At 45.2% G+C, this 20,648-nt stretch overlaps 1 protein-coding gene and 1 non-coding gene across 5 annotated transcripts; both read right to left on the reverse strand.

Annotated features, from left to right (window-relative positions):
- Positions 1-874: 874 nt before the first annotated feature.
- Positions 875-10,205, reverse strand: TRO (trophinin). 4 transcript variants are annotated; one of them, XM_041001414.1, is made up of 13 exons: positions 10,161-10,205; positions 8,658-9,869; positions 7,910-8,014; positions 7,732-7,795; positions 7,381-7,460; positions 6,806-6,897; positions 5,910-5,989; positions 5,775-5,817; positions 5,396-5,458; positions 4,750-4,864; positions 3,492-3,978; positions 1,277-3,377; positions 875-1,102 (listed from the first exon to the last, which is right to left on the reverse strand). In XM_041001414.1, the coding sequence occupies exons 1-12, from the start codon at positions 10,203-10,205 to the stop codon at positions 1,288-1,290; spliced, it is 4,476 nt and encodes a 1,491-aa protein (XP_040857348.1). In that variant the 3' UTR covers positions 875-1,102; positions 1,277-1,287. The 4 variants fall into 4 exon arrangements, with proteins under 4 accessions (XP_040857348.1, XP_040857367.1, XP_040857375.1 ...); XM_041001433.1 differs by lacking the exon at positions 1,277-3,377 and having other exon boundaries at positions 892-1,102; positions 3,871-3,978; XM_041001441.1 differs by lacking the exons at positions 1,277-3,377; positions 8,658-9,869 and having other exon boundaries at positions 892-1,102; positions 3,871-3,978.
- Positions 5,081-5,209, reverse strand: LOC121171951. Its single transcript, XR_005886186.1, has one exon. It is a non-coding gene; the product is annotated as a small nucleolar RNA SNORA11 (small nucleolar RNA).
- Positions 10,206-20,648: the final 10,443 nt, after the last annotated feature.

A 20,648-nucleotide genomic window follows, 5' to 3' on the forward strand; every position in this document is an offset into this window, starting at 1 on the left:
AACCATCTCCTTTCAGCCACCAGCTCTGTGGGCCTTGGCTTCCTCTCCCTGGTCTAACTTCTTGAATGCAAGCGTCTCAACTAAACTACTGCTCATACAGTAGGCATCCATGTGGTACTTAAATGAATATTTGTAGTGTACTGTATCGAGAGTGTATTCCTTTGATTGTTCTCTTGTCTCCAAATCCATCAGTCCTTTCCCTCCTTGTAATTCTTCCATCTTTGACCAGCTTGGATCCCACAGTCCATCTCTTCAGCCACTGTACGTGAAACTGCTGTGGGCCTGATACCAGCAGCCCAGCTGATAGATTTCATACAGTTGCTGCCTTTGTTCTCTTGTCCTCCCATCACAACCACCCAGCACGGCCCAGACAGTGTATAATCTACATCCCTGTTTTATTGGGATCTATTACAGTACTGCTGATTGCTGCTTGAAGCATAATTGTATTTACCTGCTTTGATGGACACTCTTCATTCCTGTTCAAAGTCACAGCCACTGTCTGTTTTCTGGACATCTGTCACATGCCACCTTCTTACAGGACTGCTTCAGTCAACTCCCAACTCCCCCATGTATATCTTTGTCCCTGTCTATGACTCTGCCCCCGCACCCCAGTTTACCAAATGCTGAAGTTTTCCTTTCCTATATCAAGAAAAATTTCCCTTGTTCCTGTGTCCATTCCTGGTACCCACCCCCCACATCCCTCCATTCCTGCATGATTCCAAATTATCTCTACTTACTGCCGTCTTCCTTTGCGTATGTTCCACCATTTCCCCACATTCCCTTAAGGTTCCATAATGACCTTTTCAGCATTTCCTTGAACCCAAAGTGTCATTCACAGTCACCGAAGCACCACAGAATGACAGAAACACCTCCATTTCATTTTGCAAATTTAATGTCACTTGGATACCAAAATATGACAGCACACAGAAAGCGAACAGTAAAGCAGGAACAGCAAACAGATTTTTCATAGCGTGTCACCCTCAGCCGATTGGTAGCAGCTGTTTAGATTGCTGTGTGGACAAAAATTTCAAAGCTGTTACTTAGCTCCTTGGGAAGTTCTGCTATAGTTCATTAGCGGTTTCTGAAAACATGGGGAATAAACCTAAAAACAAAACACCAAACAGGAACATATTTTTAGCACCACATATACTGTTTACTTATACTTCCTCCATTGTCTTAATCTTCCCACTCTGCCTTCCCAACTCAGTTTCTTATAACATCCCCCAGCCCTTATACCCATCCCTGTGGGCCCTCACCAGGGAACTACTACGATTACCTGAAACCTCACTAGCCATAGGAGAAGCCACAGGCACCAAGGCTGGTGGCTCCACCACCAAAGCCAGTGCTGGTGCTTGGTCCACCGCCGAATCCAGCACCAGGGCTTGGTCCACCGCCGAAGCCAACACTATTTGGTCCACTGCCAAAACAAGCTCCGGTGCTCAGTCCGCTGAAGCCAGCTCTGGTACTTGGTCCACCGCCAAAACCACTGGTGCCTTGTCCACTGCAGAAGCCAGCACCAGTGCCTGGTCCACCGCTGAAGCCAACAATAGAACTGGGTCCACTATTGAAGCCGGCGCTCGTGCTGGGCTCGCCAGTAAAGCCAGTGCTGGTGTTGGAACCACTGCCAAAGCCAATGATGGTACTCAGTCCTCTGTCGAAGCTGGCATTAGGCCCACCGCCAAAGCCATCGCTGGTGCTGAGGCCACCACTAAAGCCAGCACTGCTGCCAAGTGTGCTGCCAAAACCAAAATTGGTGCCTAGTCCACCACCAAAGCCATCGCTGGTGACCAGTCCGCCACCAAAGCCAGCACTGGTGCCTAGTCCGCCACCGAAGCCAGTGCTGGTGCTTAGTCCGCCACTGAAGCCAGCACTGGTGCTTAGTCCACCACTGAAGCCAGCACTGGTGCCTAGGCTGCCATCGAAGGCAGTACTGGTGCCTAAGCCACCACTAAAGGCAGTACTGGTGCCCAGGCTGCCACCAAAGCCAGAACTGGTGTTCAGTCCACCAAATCCAGCACTGGTGCTTAGCCCACTGCCAAAGCTGAAACCAGCACTGGTGCTGGGTCCATCATTAAAACTGGCACTGGTAACACCACTAAAGCAGGCACTGGTGCTAGGAGGGCCACCAAAGCATAGATTGGTGTTAGATGCACTGCCAAAGCAGACGCTGGTGCTGGGAGCGCCACCAAAACAGAGGCTGGTGCTGTGAGCACCACCAAAGCTGACACTGGTGCTGGGAGCACCACCAAAGCCAATACTGTTGCTGGGAGTACCACCAAAGTCAGTAGTGGTGCCAAGTGCCCCACTGAAGCCAGCACTGGTGCTGAATGCACCGCCGAAGCCAGGGTTGGTGCTTGGTGTGCCACTGAAGCTAACACTGGTGCTGAAGGCACTGCCAAAACCAGCATTGGAATTGAGTGCACCACCAAAGCTGGCACTGGTACTGATGGCAGCACCAAAACCAGGACTTGTGTTGAGTGCACTGCCAAAGCCAGCACTGCTGAGTGCACCACCAAAGCCAGCACTGGTGCTCACAGCACCCACAAAACCAGTATTGTTGTTGAGTGCACTGCCAAAGCCAGCACTGGTGTTGAGCGTGCCACCAAAGCTGGCACTGGTGCTGACAGCACCACCAAAACCAGCATTTATGTTGAGTGCGCCATCAAGGCCAGTAGTGCTGTTGAGTATACCACCAAAACCGGTATTTGGGTTGAGTGCATTGCCAAAGCCTGCATTGGTGCTGATGGTACCACCAAAACCGGCACTCGTGTTGAGTGCACCATCAAAGCTGGCATTGCTGTTGAGTGCACCGCCAAAGCCTGCACTGCTAAGTGCACCACCGAAGCTCACACTGGTGCCAGGAGAGCCACCAAAGCAGACACTAGTGCTGAGTGTACCACCAAAGTCAGCACTCGTGCTGGAACAGCCACTGAAGGAGACACTGGTGCTGAGTGTACCACCAAAGCCAGTGCTAGTACTAGGAGAGCCACCAAAGCAGATACTAGTACTGAGTGTGCCACCAAAGCTGGCAGCAGAACTGGGAGAACCACCGAAGCAGACACTGGTGCTGAGTGTACCTCCAAAGCCAGTGCTGCTGCTAAGAGCCTCATTAAAGACCGTGCTCATGGTGGGTGCGCTGCTGAAGGTAGTGCTGGTGGTAAGTGCACCACCAAAGCCAACAGTGGTACTGAGTGTGCTTCCAAAGCCAGAGTTGGCTCCACTACTGCAGCTGGCACTAGTACAAGGTGCACCACCAAAAGTAATGCTGGCTCCACCACTGAAACTAGTGATAGTGCTGGGTACCCCACCAAAGCTAATGCTGGCTGTGCTGCTAAAACTAGTACTAGTGCTGGGTGCGCCACCAAAGCTAATGCTGGCTCCACCACTGAAACTAGTAATAGTGTTGGGTACACTTCCAAAGCTAATGCTGGCTGCACTGCTGAAGCTGGCACTGGTGCTGGGGGCACCACCAAAGGTAATGTTGGCCCCACCCGTAAAAGTACTACTAGTGCTGGGTACGCTGCCAAAGCTAATGCTGGCTGCACTGCTGAAGCTGGCACTGGTGCTGGGGGCACCACCAAAGGTAATGCCAGATCCGCCACTTAAACCACCACTGGGACTGGGTGCATCATTGAAGCTAACACCAGCACCATCGCTGAAACTAACCCTGGTGCTAGCTCCCCTGCTGAAGTCGATGTTGGTGTTGGCATCTGCATTTTCTTGGGATCTGGCCTCGATTTCAAATGAGAATCTGCTCCAGGCCTGAGCATCATCGCCTAACTCTTCCCTGGTTAGGCAGTCGATATCCATGTCATCCCAATTCCAGGGCCCAGCCACAGCTTCCTCGCCAATCCCCATTTGCGCTCTTGCCTCTGCCCTGGCCTCAGCCTCAGCCACAGCCACAGCTGCAGCTTGGACTTCCATCTCTACCGCCTCCCGATACTGAGCAGCCCAGTCCTTGGGATCTTTCTTCTGCACCTGAAATGGGAATGATAATAATTATAAGGAAAATATCCCTTGCCATGGACTGCATATGAGACCAGTAGCAATATTCTCTTTAAAGACTCCTTATTTATGGAGGTTCTATCATGGGTCAGTCCTGAGATCTAATATTAGCTCTGATAACTCAGATGTGCTAAGATCTTGGACAAGTTATTTAACCTTGGTGAACCTAAATGTCTTCATGAGTAATATGGGAATTGATAAGAGAGTAAATGTACAATGCATTGAATGTTTGCACTACCCTAAAATTCATTTGTTGAATCCTCAATCACCAATGTGACTGAACTCATTGATAAGGGCAGAGCCCCTGCTCCAGCAGAACCGATGTCCTTATATAAAGAGATAGTGTGGAGCTTGCATTGTTTCTCCAGCAGGTGATCACAGTGAGTGAAAAGGCAGCTATCCACAGGCCAGAAAGAAAGTCCTCACTCTAAACCTACCCTACCTGATCTGGATCTGGGATTCTCAGCCACAGAACTGTGAGAAAATAAATGTCTTTTTCAATCTACCCAGTCTATAGTATTTGTAATGACAACCTGAACCGACTACTACAGAGTATGAAGAACAAGTGAAAAAATGTAAACTGTATATGATATCTAACAGCATTCTGGAACATAAATGAAGCCTTTACATGTTCATATATGAGCCATAGTTGTGTCATACAGACCTACCCCCCACAGATGACCTGTCCCAGCCAGTAGCATCCTATTCTCTTAACAGGCCAAGCTCAGGCAGTTCCTGGATTACCTTACACGCAAACTTGAGGACTTTCATCTTGCTGGTCTCATGGTAGGAGCGCAAACCCCAGAAGAACTCATACTCAGGTGGTCTGCTGTTGGGGACTCTTTTGTACTCCAGGTATCTTTGAGAAATGAAATGAAACTTTGGTTAGATAACCAAAATAACAAGTTTTCTAACCATTAGGCCCCAGGAGGCAACTTCATCTGACAAAGGCTAACAGCCCTAAGAAGAATTTCTAAGACCTTCTCGCTTCAGAGTTACCCCCAGTTGACCTCGAATGCTGAACTATTCCCCATTGGTCCTGTGCAAATGTCACTTGAGGTGCAGCAAGAGAGGCATGTGTAGGGTATTGAGTCACAGGAAGGCCCAAGTATCCTGCCACCTGTGAGGAGTAAACCCAGATTGTTGTTGGGTGTGTTGTAAACAGAGAAGCCATTCTTCAGACTCCCTGCTCTGAGCACACCCCACCCCACCCCAAGGGTCTTGTGTTTTGATCTGGTCCAGAAGAGATCTGCTATGAGAATTTTAGATAGGACACAGGATGTCCACGTCTCTAAAGTCATTATAAAAATAGAACTGATTGAACACTTTGGGAACCAAACAATACCCCCAGAACACTACAGGAACAGACAAGCCTTCAACCACCACTTACTTCTGCTTCACAAATTCATCTGTGATGAGCTTCCTCACTTCCCCGAAAAGCGAATGTCTCACCCTGACAATGGGAAAATAATTTACGAATATGTATCAGAACTGTCTAGATGAGGGCAGAGGCCTTTCCCAGCCTGGAGCAGGCCTCTTTAGTACATGCGGCAGTCTCAGTGAAGCAAAGAAAGCAGTGAGCATATGTCCACTAGCGGAGAGAGGGAGAGCAGAGAATTCAGAACCATTTTCCCCTCCACCAAGGTCAGAACCCTGGCCCAGGACCCCCCGCCCGTGCCACCAGACCACCAGGCTGATGCAATCCTGGGACCGTCCTCTCTTGGCAAAGGACAACACGGACAGCAAGCGCTGAGAGAGCCCAATCATACCCAGGGCGCAGCCCCAACTTGCGCAGCACCTCCCAGATGACAGCTGCAGGGGGAGGCAAGAGGGGACAGGGCAGCAAATGAACACAGGGAATTCAGACCCTGGCCACCCACTCAGCTGTGTGCCCCACCACTCACCCTCACTGGCCTTGTTGCCATTCATAAAAATGACACTCAGAATCACCATAAGAAGACCCAGCTTGGGTGTATCCTTGGTCCTAAGCGAAGAGAGCAGAAAGAAGTTTATGTGTGGTAGCTATCTACAAAATATACCAGCCAGCTAATGAGGCTAGCCTCTCCCAGACTCCTCAAACAACAGACGATTCTGCCTGGTATGCTTCAATTTCCATGTGACTCTAAGCAAGGAACTCCTATTCAGATCTTGAGTCTCCCATTCAGTAAAGTGGGAAAAATCACATCCTACATCCCCAGCTTGCAGACAAGATGGCCTAACGTACTTGTCAGCCCAGTACATACAACACAAGCACGCAAAGTGAGCTCCTTCCCCGAGCCCCAGCCCTCAGATTTCTAGGCAGAGCCCCACTGATCACACAATCCCATAGGCTTGAGAAAGCTCTTTGCTCCCTTAGGCTTCAGTTTCCCTAACTATGTAGTAAAGAGGCATGAGTGTCATGATGCACCCACACCCACACCGGAAGCCCTCTCTTGAGAACCATTCTACCAAGGCCAGGCCAAATAGTCAGTAGGAAGAAACAAAAAGGAACAAGCTGCCTTCTTGGAAGCTTCTAGAGAGAAACCAGACCTGAAAGTGTAAACCCCCCACCCCAGGCTCCTATACCAGCATCCAATCAATCTATAATCAGACTTCTATAATCAGTCAATCTATAATAAATAAATCAGCATTATAATCCACAATGTAGAGCTCCAATTAAGTGCAGGAGCTGTGACAGCACCTTATTAGGCCCTGTCTTTCCTGATTCTCTTAAGAGGATGTAGGGAGAGGGGACAAAGAAGAGGTGATGCCACAAAAGCAGAAGCCCCCCCGCTTTCACCCCAGCCATGTGCCAACTTACGTTCCCAATATGCCTGCAGATGATTCCTGAGTGCTGATAAGAATATACAAGCTACTTTGCTTATCAATTTCCTTCAGATTAATGCGAAACATCTGCCAAGTAAAAGAACATCCTGTGAGATCCCTCATTTCAACTTCATGGGCATCCCACAGCTCCCTGTGTACCTAAGGACTGTTGAGAGAAATCAGTAAAGCAGCGCATACAAAACACAAAGCTATATGCCTAAGCACACATGAAACACACAACAAGTATACCATCAGTATCAACAAAAGCTTTGTCACTAATGGAAATCTAGGCAGATAAGAGATAGGCATCAGAAATACATGACAGGGTGAGTCCAACAGTGGACTAAAGCCAAAACTAAATTGGATGCCTTGGCTCCTAGCTGTGCTTTTACCACCGATTTCTGTGATTCTGTGGCCCATCCATGCCCCTCCCTAGGCTACTGTCTGTCCATATGCACAATGACAGGGTGGATTAGCAGGTATCCATAGTTCCCTCCAGAAGGAACACATGCACCTTTGTTTGAGTCAAGGCTTCTGCACCTTGCCCATCCCCCAGAGCTACCCTTTCACCTTCTCCAGAGCGTAGCTTGCCCGTTCAATGATCTCTGGGAAATATTCATTGTATTCTTGGATGACATCCTTCAGCATGTCTGCAGGAAAGAAGAGGTTGCCGCAACTGGGCTGAGCAGGGGCCACAGGCCAACAGCCCTTTTGCCAGCCCTGTGGGGTCAGTGTAGCCAAAGTCCTGGATTGCATTACTGGGAAATGGCAGCTATAATGGAGTGTGAGGGAAGCAGGGGTAGAGATATGAGAGAACAAGAATGCCATAAAGGTCAAGAGGTACCCCCTCTACAGGCCATGGGGAGGGGTAAGGAGGAGAAGAGAGTGGCGTAAGCTTTGCAAAGATTGGTAGGACACTACCTGAACGCTTTATGGGGATCTTCGTCTGGTCCTTAACCAACAGGTATTTCACCAACTTATTTGCCTGGAAGAAAAGCAATAGATGCAGCAATCTCAATGCTTCTAGAAAACCTGAAAGCATGGCAAAGAAGAGGACCAATGAGGAAGGAAAAGAAATTGGGCAGCACTGCATTCTTACCCTTTCTTGCAAGATGGCCACATCTCGGGGGGGCGAGGGCCTCCGGCCCCATGGAATCCGCCTGAAATTACTCCCACTTCTCTCATCCCCGTTCGGATGTTTGAACTTTATCATCAGAAAGAAGGAAGGTCCCAAGTCACCAGGTGCAAAACATAGCTTTGTCTCCTCACTCTACCTCCAGAAAGTCCCCCTAACCCTTCCCCTATAGTGAGGACTGACCCTGCCATTGGCCACCCTGAGTCCTGGGCTTGTCTTTCACTGTCTTCCAGGCAGGAGTGTCATTCCCCTGCAGTCCAGGAGCAACCCAAGGGCAGGGCCTGGGGCTCCTCCTCTTCCATTAGCCAAGACTGGATTCCAGTTCACTTCAAGTCACTTCACTTCTCTGGGACTGTCTGTTTATCTGTAAAACTGGGACCTTTGATCCCCAGTTAGTAAGAGTTACTTTCAAGACACAAAGACATAACCTATGTAATGCACCCAATATAAAACCTAACGCATGTAACTATGTAAACACAGGTTGAATTGCGTGCAAGTTGTAGCTAAGTGCATAAACCGATACCTTTTCCCCCACCAATCTGTGAATGCCAGTGGGTATTTCCCACAGCTTACCTGGACACAGGGACTGACTGAAAATAAAAAGGTTCAGTAAACTTTTTTTATAGAAGCAATTAACAAGCCAAAAGGATAAAAAAAAAAAAAACCCAGCAAAGTAGCACCAGGTGAAGGGCGGTGACAGCCAAGAGCTCACCTTTCGGTTCCTCTTGCTTCGGGTCCTGTTTGCCGGCTCCAGACTCAAGTGAGCCAGATAGTCATCTGCCAGGGCCTGGACAGCAGCAGCGACCTGAGTCTCAAGAGCACTCATGCTGGTCTGAGACGTGGCCATCTTGGCACGGGTCCCTTGGGCAGCAATTGGAGTCTGGCTTTCAAGTGGCCGACCCTTAGCAGCAGCCTTCCGAGTCCTAGACCCTCTCTTGACTCGAAGGGTGGCTGCTAAGGCTTGGTTTGTGACCACATGAGTGGTAGGCAAGGCCTCAGAGATCTCACAGGCGGAACTGAAGCCCTTAGTGGCAGCCTTCTTGCTTTTGGGTTTTTTGGGCCGGATAGCTGCTGCTGAGCTCTCAATCTGCCTACTTGCTGCCTCGGTGATAAGCGGAGCCTCCACAGGCTCAACTTCAGTATTTGTGGCCTTACAGGTTGTCTTCTTGGCCTTGGAGGATTTCTTGGCTCGGATGGAGGCTACTGTGCCCTGAGCATTGGTTGTCTCACTGGAAATTTGCCCTTGGATTGTGGCAGAGTGGGTGGCAGTTAGAGCCTGTGAGATCTCATTGGCACTAGCCATGGCCTTACCGGCAGCCTTCTTAGCCTTGAAAGCTTTCTTAGGCTTGCTGGAGGTTATCAAGGTCAGGGAACTGGCTGCCTCACTGGCTCCCCTGGCTGCCTCGTGGTCTCCTGGAGCCTGGGAAGTATGTGACATAACTGGTAGGTTTAGGGCCTGCAAGGGTGACTTAAGTTGTGTAGGGACACCCTCACCGCCAACTGAGGATTGAGAACTCTGGGCTGCCTTGGCAGTAACTCTCTTTGTCTTATTGGCTTTTTTGGGCTGAGCAGTGACTAAAGGAGCCTGAATAGCGGCTGCCTCAGTGGTAACAGAAGCCTGGCTGATTTGGGTGATGATTGGCAGGTTTAAAGCCTGCAAAGTTATTTTGGGTTTGTGGGTGGCAATCTCATTGGCAGATGGGACTGGAGGGGCAGCAGGTGTGACCTTAGTAACAACTTTAACAGGAGTCTTCTTGGTCTTGCTTTTCTTTGGCCGGTTGGCAACTGGTGGGTCCATAGCCAGGGGGTCCTTGGTTGCCGCCAACAAGGTATGCATCAGCAAGACACTGTCCTCTTCTGTGGTCTCCGTCTGTACATCTGGAGGAAAGGGAAGCCCCAGGCTCCCAGGGGGAGGCAGAGGGCCCTACACACTTAGGATGATCATCCTCTGCGCCACCTGGTCTCCCTCCTGCCCACTCTTTCCCACAAAAGCCTCCTTTACTTTGAGCAGGGAATGATTGAAGGAGGTAGGGGAGGGAAGGGAGAAGAATAGGACAGGTTTTCTCTCCTCCTTCTTCACCGTGCAGGGTGGAGCAGTAAGGGAGGTTAAGCAGGGAATTAATTATGCAACTATATGGTAGTAGGGGGGGCTCAAAAACAGGAAGCAAGTTTCAGACAAGGCAAATGACCTGGTAAGAATGTAAAGAAGTCTAACCTGGAACGTGGGCATCCTGTAACCATAGTCATTTCTCCTATCCATCTTTCTGGAATGCCGAGTAACAGCTGAGCCTGAGTTAGGAGAGAATGAGAGTGACACAGATTCAGCAATGTCCTTCTTATATGAAGGGAGTGGGACCTTATCTACCCTTGCAGTGCAAAGCTTGAAACTCTCAAGTTCTCATACCGAGAAATGCAGACCATCTGTTTTGGGGCCCTACCTCCTTTCACCTCCAACATGGCAAGTCCATTTTACTATCCCGCCCATTTACCCTACACACACACACACACACACACACACACACACACACACACCCCTACTGCAAATGGAGAGTACGCATGCGCCCGACCAGAGGCCCCCTTCTGAGGCCCACCGCTTTCCCAAAGAACTCCTTCTTTAAGGTCCTCAGCACGCATGCGCCACCGGGGACTGGCCAGTCTCTAATCAGCTCATTCCCACAAATGCCCCAGCTCTCCAACCGTGGAACATCTCAGCCCCACCCCTGACCCACTCTATAACTGCATCACATCTCGTTGCATCCCTTCCCCCAACACCGGCCCCCTCCCTCCGCTCTGCAGTACCGCTTCGCACCGCCCCTTCCCCAACACCGCCCACCTCTCCTCTGCGGTACAGCCACGCACCGCCTCTTCCCGGAACGCCCTCCCCTCTGCTCCGCAGCACTTCTCCAAAACCTCCAGTTTCCTTAATAAGCCCCCTCCCCCTGCTCCGCAGTGCGTTTCCGCACCGCCCCTTCCCCAACACCGCTCCCCGCTCTTTCCACGTCTGCAAGCGCCCGGCCCCGCCCTTTCTGCAACATGGATACCCCACCCCCAAATCGAACGACGTTAACCTGTGTATTCCTTGTTCCTGAACCCTATGAACTGTCGTCGCCTTCCCGGTTCAAACCAGAATCAACCGGGTCCTAGCACGTCTTTTCTCTAGCCTGAGGTGGGTCCCTCTAGCTGCTGAAAAGGATTCCGTCCCCTCGTTCCTCTGGGTTCTGATCTCTCCGCAGCGCAGATCAGCTTCTGCCCCCTTTCTCCAGCACGGACACACTTGTACCGTCTCCCATCTCACTCCCGAGATGAGTTCCACTCCCTTCAGGCTACCGCCTGAACAATTTCCCCATCCTTGCTTTCTGAAGTCTCAGCCGGGTTTCCGCACCTTCTTTTTACACCCGAAACGAGTTTATTCATATCTGTCCTTTCCATGGCCCTAAGGGATGCCCCCTGCTCTCCCTCACGCCAGCCAGGTTCAGACACCTCTGTAAAATGACCACTTCGGCGTGCTTAGGTTCCCAAACCCCCGGCAGGTACTCGCCAAACCTTAAAGGCATACGGAGTTAGATTCGTGGACGCTGTAGCCTGGAGGCCCCCACAGAGTCTTCATTAACGCCAGCCACCTCAGCTCACCTCGTTCTCCAGAGTCCAGAAGGCGTCCGTTCTCTCCAAGCCTCTCCGTAGGTCTGAGCCTATCCGCCCCCTCCCTGGCCGGAAGTGGTCCTGCCTTTTTCCGCCTCCAGAGGGGGTCTCTGTCCCCGTTGGTCTGCGCCCCCACTCCAACTTCAGCTTCTCTCCTCTGCAGACTATCCCTTGCTTAGAAACCATTCCCTCCTGCTCGCCATTTGATTTCGCTGTGCTCCATCCTAGATCCCCGTCAGTGCCTGAATCCCCAAGTCCCCCTGGGAGAAATGTGTTTCTTTGGGCTTCTACGCCAATTTTTCTTGCATCTCCTTCTATCCCAGAACTAATTACATACAGTACGATTACACTACGTGTCTAAGTTTCTCTCCCCCAGGAGCTGCTCTGTGAGAGGATTCTGTGTCACATATGACCAAATAACACATTTACAGGCTGTAAAAATCAAAAGGTACAGTGCACTGACATAATAATACGTCTTCAGAACAAAAATTGTAAACGTAATGAACTCTATGAAAGCTTTTTATTTATTCCGTGATGGCTATCTTGATGCTTTAAAAAGTCATTATAATTGAAAAATGTGGATCCTGTATTTATCTTCTATTGACACACTAGGTATTAGTCTCTTGTGACATGGTGCATTGCTCCCTAGTGTAGAAAACAATTTGCAGCCTTTATTTATTCACTTCACCGTACGTGCGAAGAGCAGAGATAACTAGTCCTAGATAAAACGTACCATACTTGTATAGAGATAGATAGATGAATACAATATTGGAGTACCTAAATAAAGCAGCTACTGATCTCTACAAAGGAATAGATCAGCTGAAAAGCACTATAGCTGGAGATTTTAATGATGCATAGATCAATAACAAAGGAAATCAGTAAGAAAAATGGGGCTTAAACTATGCTTAAGAACTGATGTGGGCCTGACAGTATGGCTATGTTTGCTGATCCTCCACCTTCAAGTGCTAACATTCTGTGTGGGCACTGGTTTGTGTCCTGGCTGCTCTATTTCCCATCCAGTTCCCTGACTGGCCCAGGAAAGCAGTAGAGGATTGGGGAGATGGCCCAAGTCCTTAGGCCCATGTATCCTTGTAGGAGACCCAGAACAGGCTCCTGGCTTCAGATCAGCTCAGCTCTGGCCTTGTTGCTATTTGGGGAGTGAGCCAGCTTATGGAAAACTTTTCTCTCTGATTCTCCTTCTTTCTGTACGTCTGCCTTTCCAATAAAAATAAACCTTAAAAAAAGAACAAATGAACAGAATTATATGGACCATTCAATCCAATAGCAACAGAATATGTGTTCTTGTCAGGCACACATAGAACATTCTTCAGGATGGATCATAAAATAGGCCACAAAACAAGATTGAAATCATTTCATATATGTAATCTGACCACAAGGTTGTAAAACTACAAATCAGCAAAGAGGAATTTCAAAATATTTACATATACATGGAAATTAAATTGCTTCCAATCAATGATTCACAAAAGGAAACAAAAAGAAATTTCAAACATTTGAGACAAACGAAAGTGGATTCACAACACACTAAAACGTGCCGGTCGCTGCAGATGCACTTCTCAGAGGCTTACATCAAGACATGTCTACGTCAAAAAGAAAATTTAAAATAATAACTTAACGATACATCTCAAGGAACTACAAAAAAGAACATCCTAATGGCAAAGTCAGTAGATGACCAAAGCCAAAATAAATGAAATAGAGACTAGTAAAACAATATAAAACAGTAACGAAACTAAGACTTGAGTTTTTAAATGATAAATTGACAAATCTTCAGCTGGATCAACTAAGAAAAATGAAAAAATACTTAAAATAAAAATGAGAGCAAACATCACAATTGACATCACAGAAACCTAAAGGGCTCTAAGAGACTACTAGGAAGGGATTTAAGCATAGGAAGTGTTGAATCTAAAAGAAATAAACTTCTAGACACATACAACAACCAAGACGAAACCATGAAGAAGCAGGAATTCTAAGAAATCAGTAATAAGAATGGTGGTTGAATCAATAATAAAAAGTGCTCCATCAAAGACAATTTGTAGGGAAATTGGGGGCCTGTTCATCAATAACTCTGAATTTCAGTTAGGTATGAGGAAATATAAATTTTATAACAATTCATATGTCCACAATTGCATGTTTGCTGTCTTTCATTGTGGTCAGTTGAGACAGCTTCTTTCTTTCTCATAGAACCTTTGTTGAGGATCCCTAGAAGTAGCCAACCCATTGTTATAGTCTATACTTTTCTGTGTGCTCTGCTGTAATCTTGGTAAGCATAGGCACTGCATCCTGATATTCAGGAAGTGTAGCTAAAGCAACTGCTGTGTTTTTGTGTTACAGGAATTGACAGCCCTGAAGGCTCCTGCTCACAGTCAATCTGGATACAATTAACTCTGCTATTCATATTGTTTTAGACAGGTTACACTTGTATATATTTAGGCCGCATAACATGTGCATAGGTGTACATATAGCGGAATGACTACAGCTGTCAATGTACAGCTTTGTTTATGCATTATTTTACATACTTATCAACAATTTGGGGATGAAATAATGAGATATGAACAGTGTTCATTATGACAATTATATAGTAATGCATTATACAGTTAACAAAAATGATGACAGTAGATGTTAAGTACTCTTATCACAAACTAAATAGTGGAGGCCAACTCTTATCACAGTATAGCTGCTGCCTGCAGTAATGGAATCCTATATGGGCACCTGTTCAAGTCCCAGTATGCCTGGGAAAGCAGAAAATGGCAGAAGTTTTTGGGTTCCAATACCAATATGGGGGACCCAGAAGCAACTCCAGGCTCCTGCGTTTGGCCTGGCCCAGCTTCTGCCATTGCAGCCATGTCTGAGTAAACCAGTAGCGGGTAGAAGATTTCTCTCTCTTTCTCTAACTCTGATCAGGTAAATAAATAAATAAATAAGTCGGGGTTTTTTTCTACAAAATAAAATAAATGGTAAGTATGTAAATAGATAAAATAGCTTTGTTTAATGTTTCTACTACATATGTATACATAATCATTTTACCATCATATACTATATGTTACACACCATAAATATGTGCAACTGTTACTTTCCTATAAAAATGTGAAGTTAATTGTATCCAGATTGACTGTGAGCAGGAGCCTTCAGGGCTGTCAATTCCTGTAACACAAAAACACAGCAGTTGCTTTAGCTACACTTCCTGAATATCAGGATGCAGTGCCTATGCTTACCAAGATTACAGCAGAGCACACAGAAAAGTATAGACTATAACAATGGGTTGGCTACTTCTAGGGATCCTCAACAAAGGTTCTATGAGAAAGAAAGAAGCTGTCTCAACTGACCACAATGAAAGACAGCAAACATGCAATTGTGGACATATGAATTGTTATAAAATGTGGCATTATTTTTATTTGTCACAATGGTGAAAAAAAGCTCTAAAATACAAAATGATTGATAATACAGAGTGTTCAAGAAAATATCAGACGGTAGATACACAGTCATAGAACTATCCTTCTATACTACTACGTTTCCTAGTAAAATTTCAAATTAATATAATTTATATTCCCAAATCTCAGTATTAGAATTCCAGAGAAACATGTGTGTAAGGATCCATGAAAATTGCAGTATTGTTTGCAGAACAAAATTACAAAGCCAGAAAATTTAACAAAAGCAGACATTGTATGTCATATTTATTTAGTGGGACATTAAATAACAATTTTAAAAGTCTGTATCCAAATGGGTATTTACTTCCTGAGATTTTCTTATCACATCATTTATATGAATTTTTGAGGCATGCAAAACAATGCTACACATAATGAATGGATACACACACGTATCATAATTAGAATAATATACTGAAATCTACTGAAAGCAAATACTATTGAAAGCATCAAGGAAGAAACAATGTTCCTCCCACAAAACACCAGCTCATGCTACTGTGAATTCCCTAGGTAACAGTAATGACGTATTTGCCAGGTTCAAAAAAATAAAATGTGAACTAAAACATTTATTATTTTCTTTTTTCCAATTTTAATTATTATCATTTTATGATACAGTTCCATAGGTCCTGGCATTTGCCTTACTCCCTCCCTAAATCCCCTCCTGCACTGAGTTCTCCATATCATTACTAAACTATAGTTCTTCATACACAGTCATATATCCATCATTGCGAGCATGGACAATGGCAGAGAGTCCAGCATCCTATTATCAAGATAGAGTTAACAGTTTCATTGGGAGTCCATCTTTGTCTGGAAGTAGAGATGCATACTACATTGTATCCTCACATCTGGATAGGATAGTCTCCACTATACAGTCATTATACATTTCCCCAAGTGAAAAGTCACAATAAAATTAACATCAGGAAGAAAAACAGAAATTTACAACACCATGAAGTTAAACATGCCACTAGATATGATAGTCTCCATTACACAGTTACCACACATCCCTTTAAATGAAAAGCCACAAAACAAGATCAACATGAGGAAGAAAAAAGAAATTAACAACACCATGAAGTTAAATAGCATGCTACTAAATGGCTAATGTGTCTCTGAAGAAATGAAAATCAAGAACCTTTTTGAAGAAAATGATGCTACTATATGATCTATGAGTCAGTGAAGAATTTAATATGAGAAAAAATATTTTGAAGAAATGAAACTAAAAACAAAACCATCAAAATCCATAAGACATCATTTCTGCTGATCTTTGCTGGTGAGATGCGTCTCCTGGCTGCTGGTGGAGTTCAGAGTGCTGCTTGCTGAATATCGTTGGGGTATCGGGTCACTGCAACGCCACATCACCGTCTCCGCTGCTTTTCTCTGTCTGTCAGTCTCCAGGTGCCCCTTTGCCGTGGGTCTGTCCTCTCCTTTTTTCTGGAATGTGCCCTCTCTGCTTCACCCTGGCTAATGTTTCTCCATCTGTTTAAATGTGTCCTTACCCTATTCTGCCATCTTGATTCTCCTGAACTAAAAAAAAATTAAATCCAGTAGAAAATAAATTTCAGAAATCAATAGAGAAAAAAGCATCCTGCCCGTTGAAGAAGAATTCATCCCAAAAAATTTACTCCTAACTAGTGACTAATGACAGTTTTTTAAATTGAAAAACGATGGATCTGATGCAGTAGCCTAGTGGCTAAAGTCCTTGCCTTGAATGCACTGGGATCACATTTGGTCACTGTTTCTTGTCCTGGTAGCCCTGCTTCCCATCCAGCTCCCTCCTTTGGGCTGGAAAAGCAGTGGAGGACAGCCCAAAGCTTTGGGACCCTGAACCGGTGTGGGAGACCTGGAAGAGCTCCTGGCTCCTGTCTTTGGATCAGTTCAGCTCCAGCTGTAGTGGCTGTTGGGGAGTGAATCATCGGATGGAAGCTCTTCCTTTCTGCCTCTCCTCCTCTGTGTATACCTGACTTCTCAATTTAAAAAAATCTTTTAAAAAAATGAAAAAATAGTAACAGGAGAAACCTAGGTATTTTATAAAGGAAAGGACATCAGAATGAGTGAAAATAGAGGTGAACATGATGGACTACGCTATTCATGAGTATACAAAGCAATACACTCCAATCACTACATATAAATCAAGATGGTAGTCCATGAAAAAGATTATGTAATTCATAGGAAAGAGAAACAGAAAACAAAACAGAACAGAGCAAAACCTTATAAAGTGGCAGACTTAAGCCCTCCCACAGCAATGATTATCTGAAATAGCAATTGTTCAAATAAAGCAATGAAATGACATAAAATGGAGGCTGTCTGCAAGAAGTTCACATCCAGTACAACACGAAAGTAAGCTTAAGGTAAAATCAATTACAGCGTAACACACAATTTTCAAGTAAGGATAATGGCTTTATTAATATGATAAAATACAACTTAATGAATGAAGTTATTTATCAATGAAAGTGGACTGTAAGAATAGAAGAAGCAATCCACCAGAAAGAAAAGAATCTAAAACATATGTAAATGGAGCCTCAAGATACACAGAGCAAGAGCTGGTGAGGCAGCAAGAACTATACTGTGGACGTCCACACCCCATACTCAGCGATCAAATTACTGAATAGAAGATCAGCAAATTTATAGAAAAAAAATCGAGAAACACAACATACTATCAGATCTAATTAATACAAAAATTTCATTCAACAATAGCAAAATACTTTTTAAGTGTTCATGGAAAACTCATCGAAATTGACTACATTCTGGCCATGCAACACAAAGGAAAAAATAGACAAATTTAAAAGAATGGAGATCCAACAGAATAAGCTTCTGATTTTAATTTCCTGCTGATAGGCATTTAAATGTATACATTTTAATTTTGTTAGAGGATACACATCAATGACCTATTTTTCACTTTAAACTATGCTACAACTGTACATGGGAAAGAGATCTCCTTTCAGTGGTGTATTTCCATGCTGTTTACCCCTGGAAAATAGGTCTCAAAGTGTACCCTGTGACACTGTCTGACCTATCGGCAGAAAGAAGTAAGTTGTCAGTTTCTGATGGTCAGTTGTCAGTTTCTGACAGTAAACTATCAGAAACCAGATATTGACCTCCATGGAGACAGTCATTGTGGTAGAAAGTGGCATTGGAATCACAGCCTCTGGTTATGACCCACCCTGTTTCTGTATCACCCAGAAAAGTACACCTGGATAGATCATCCGCCTGGCTTTAGCACCACACGGGGTACTGTATCCATCTGCTACTCAGAACTGGGCCCCAAAACAAGTCAGGATGATTCCAGAATGCAAGACCTGAAAGACTCATCAATATGCCCAGACTGAAACCTACACAGCCAAGTGACAAAGGGAGCTTTGAACACATGGCACGAGGAAACAGTTAGCTCTGGCAAATACACTACGCTCGTATAGTCCTCTGTCCTCTTGAAGGTACCTTTGGACATTGACTTCCATATCATTTTTAAGATTTAGTTTATTTCTCTGAAAGGCAGAGTAACACACACACACCCTTACGGGGGGGGAGGGGGGGGGAGAGTTTTCCACTTGCTGGTTCACTCCCAGAGAGAGAGAGAAAGAGATGGGTTTTCCATTTGCTGATTCCTTTCCAGAAATGGTCACAATGGCCAGTATTGGGTCAGATTTAAGCCAGGAGCCCAGAACTCTATTCTGGTCTTCCACATGGGTGACAGGGTGCAAGCACTTGGGCCATTGTCTTCTCCTTTCCCAGGCACATTAGCAGAGAGCTGGATTGAAAGCAGATGCAGAACTCAATCACAGGCATTCCAATATAAAATGCCAGGATTGTAAGCGATGGCTTAACCTACTGCATCACAATGCTGGCCACCATAGGAAACCTTTGAGGGTATGGCATCACCACTCCCGTCTGATTGCAAATGCAGCCATACTATTCAATGACTCTTGGACTATGTTACATATTTGCATTGCCTGAATACATCATAATGGATGCTGCCTTTACTGCAAAAAGTAGTAGACACAGGGCAGCTACACAGGCAACTGGACTCTTGAAAAACTGAGAAAGATAACTGGACAACTGAGGGGCAGTTCCCAGTGCACACATACTAAGACAGGGACTTTGGTCTGTGGCCTGAAATAGTACCTCTTATTTAAATAGATTGTGCAATTGTGAGGTTGAGAAGGGGTGAAAAGGTCCAGGCTTCAAGATAATGAATTCTCACTTTACTGTTTTTTCAGCCCACATCTACCCCTGGAAAACAGGGCTACTGAGATCTGCGGGGATCAAAGAAGCATTGGAGGTGGGTAGGTGATTCTGAATGATTATTCTTTTGCAAGCCAGCCATGTTTGCTGGATTTAGGCAATTAATGAATCATTGTAATAATCCTTATAAATATGAGTGACAACTCACAAAGTGGCATTTTGTTTGTGACTCATATACTAGAGGCTAAAAAATGTTCTACAAATGTGTGAATACTGTAAAGAAAAAACTGTGGGGCCACATAGGGATGAAATAACGTAGCATGTATAAGACAGGGAGGATTAGAAAAGCAATGAAGTGATTGCTGAAGGAACTGGTCATACTAATCATGTGGCTGTGGAAAGAGAAAAACAATTTCTCTCTTCCTCTCTTCCTTCCTCCCTCCCTCCTCACCTCCTTCCTTCCTTCGCAGTTCTTGTGCACAACGCATCTAACAATTTTAACCCTGTTTCCATCACCCGCAATTTAATTTCTGACTAAGGGAACGAAAGCTTTAATCTTGAGAATTCTCAGAAATTTCACAACATCCATTAATTCCAGAAAGTACAACAGGATGAGATGAACTTTGTGGACACTGTTATGATCCTCTTTAGTCTTATCCTGCTATGGCTGAACATGTCTGTTCATTTTCTATAAAAATATTGATTGTCCTAAACTGCCTGTAGCACTTGGTAATGGACAATTGTAGTGTATAGAACTTCCTGCTGGCTGATCAAGGTGGGATAAACGTAATTTCCAACAGTTCTTGCTGCATGCACTTAGATGGCGTATTTAACATACTTGGCTTTGAAGGGAGTTCCTGGCCATATGTAGACTTCCTTCTAAGTATGCCTGAGCATCCCACTGGGGTCCTGATCTGGTTCACTTCTGTACCTTAAGTGATTAGCAATTTGGGATGGGAGTGACTAAATCAAGATATATAGCACACATTTTGCATCTTTGAGCTAATAATGAATGTTTTCTATAGTTTCCAAATGAATCTAAATGTCTGCTGCTTATTAGCCTTCTGGTTGAAAACGTAGGTCCAGGAGTCAGGTGCCATAGACTTAAATGATGGACTTTCTGCTGGCTGAATATGTAACCTTGACTTAATCACTTACCCTTATACTCACATGCCTCTGTTGTAACTCACATGAATGTGCTAATCTCACTTTAAGCACAAAATAAACTGGCAAGAAATTTTAGTTACTTCTTGTAATTTTTCTTAGTTATGAATTTTAATCATACTGACAGAGGCTAGTTTTGGGGCCATCTTATATTACTAGGAGTGAAACATTCTGGAATTCTATGACACAGCAGGGTGAATATAATGAATAACAACACATTATAAATCTCATAATAGCAAGAAAAAAGGATTTAAAAATGTAATCACCTAATAGAAAAAGAAAGA

This window comes from Ochotona curzoniae, unplaced genomic scaffold (genome assembly GCF_017591425.1).
Source record: "Ochotona curzoniae isolate NIBS_2020 unplaced genomic scaffold, NIBS_Ocur_1.0 contig_1274, whole genome shotgun sequence".
In the NCBI taxonomy this organism is placed as follows: domain Eukaryota; kingdom Metazoa; phylum Chordata; class Mammalia; order Lagomorpha; family Ochotonidae; genus Ochotona; species Ochotona curzoniae.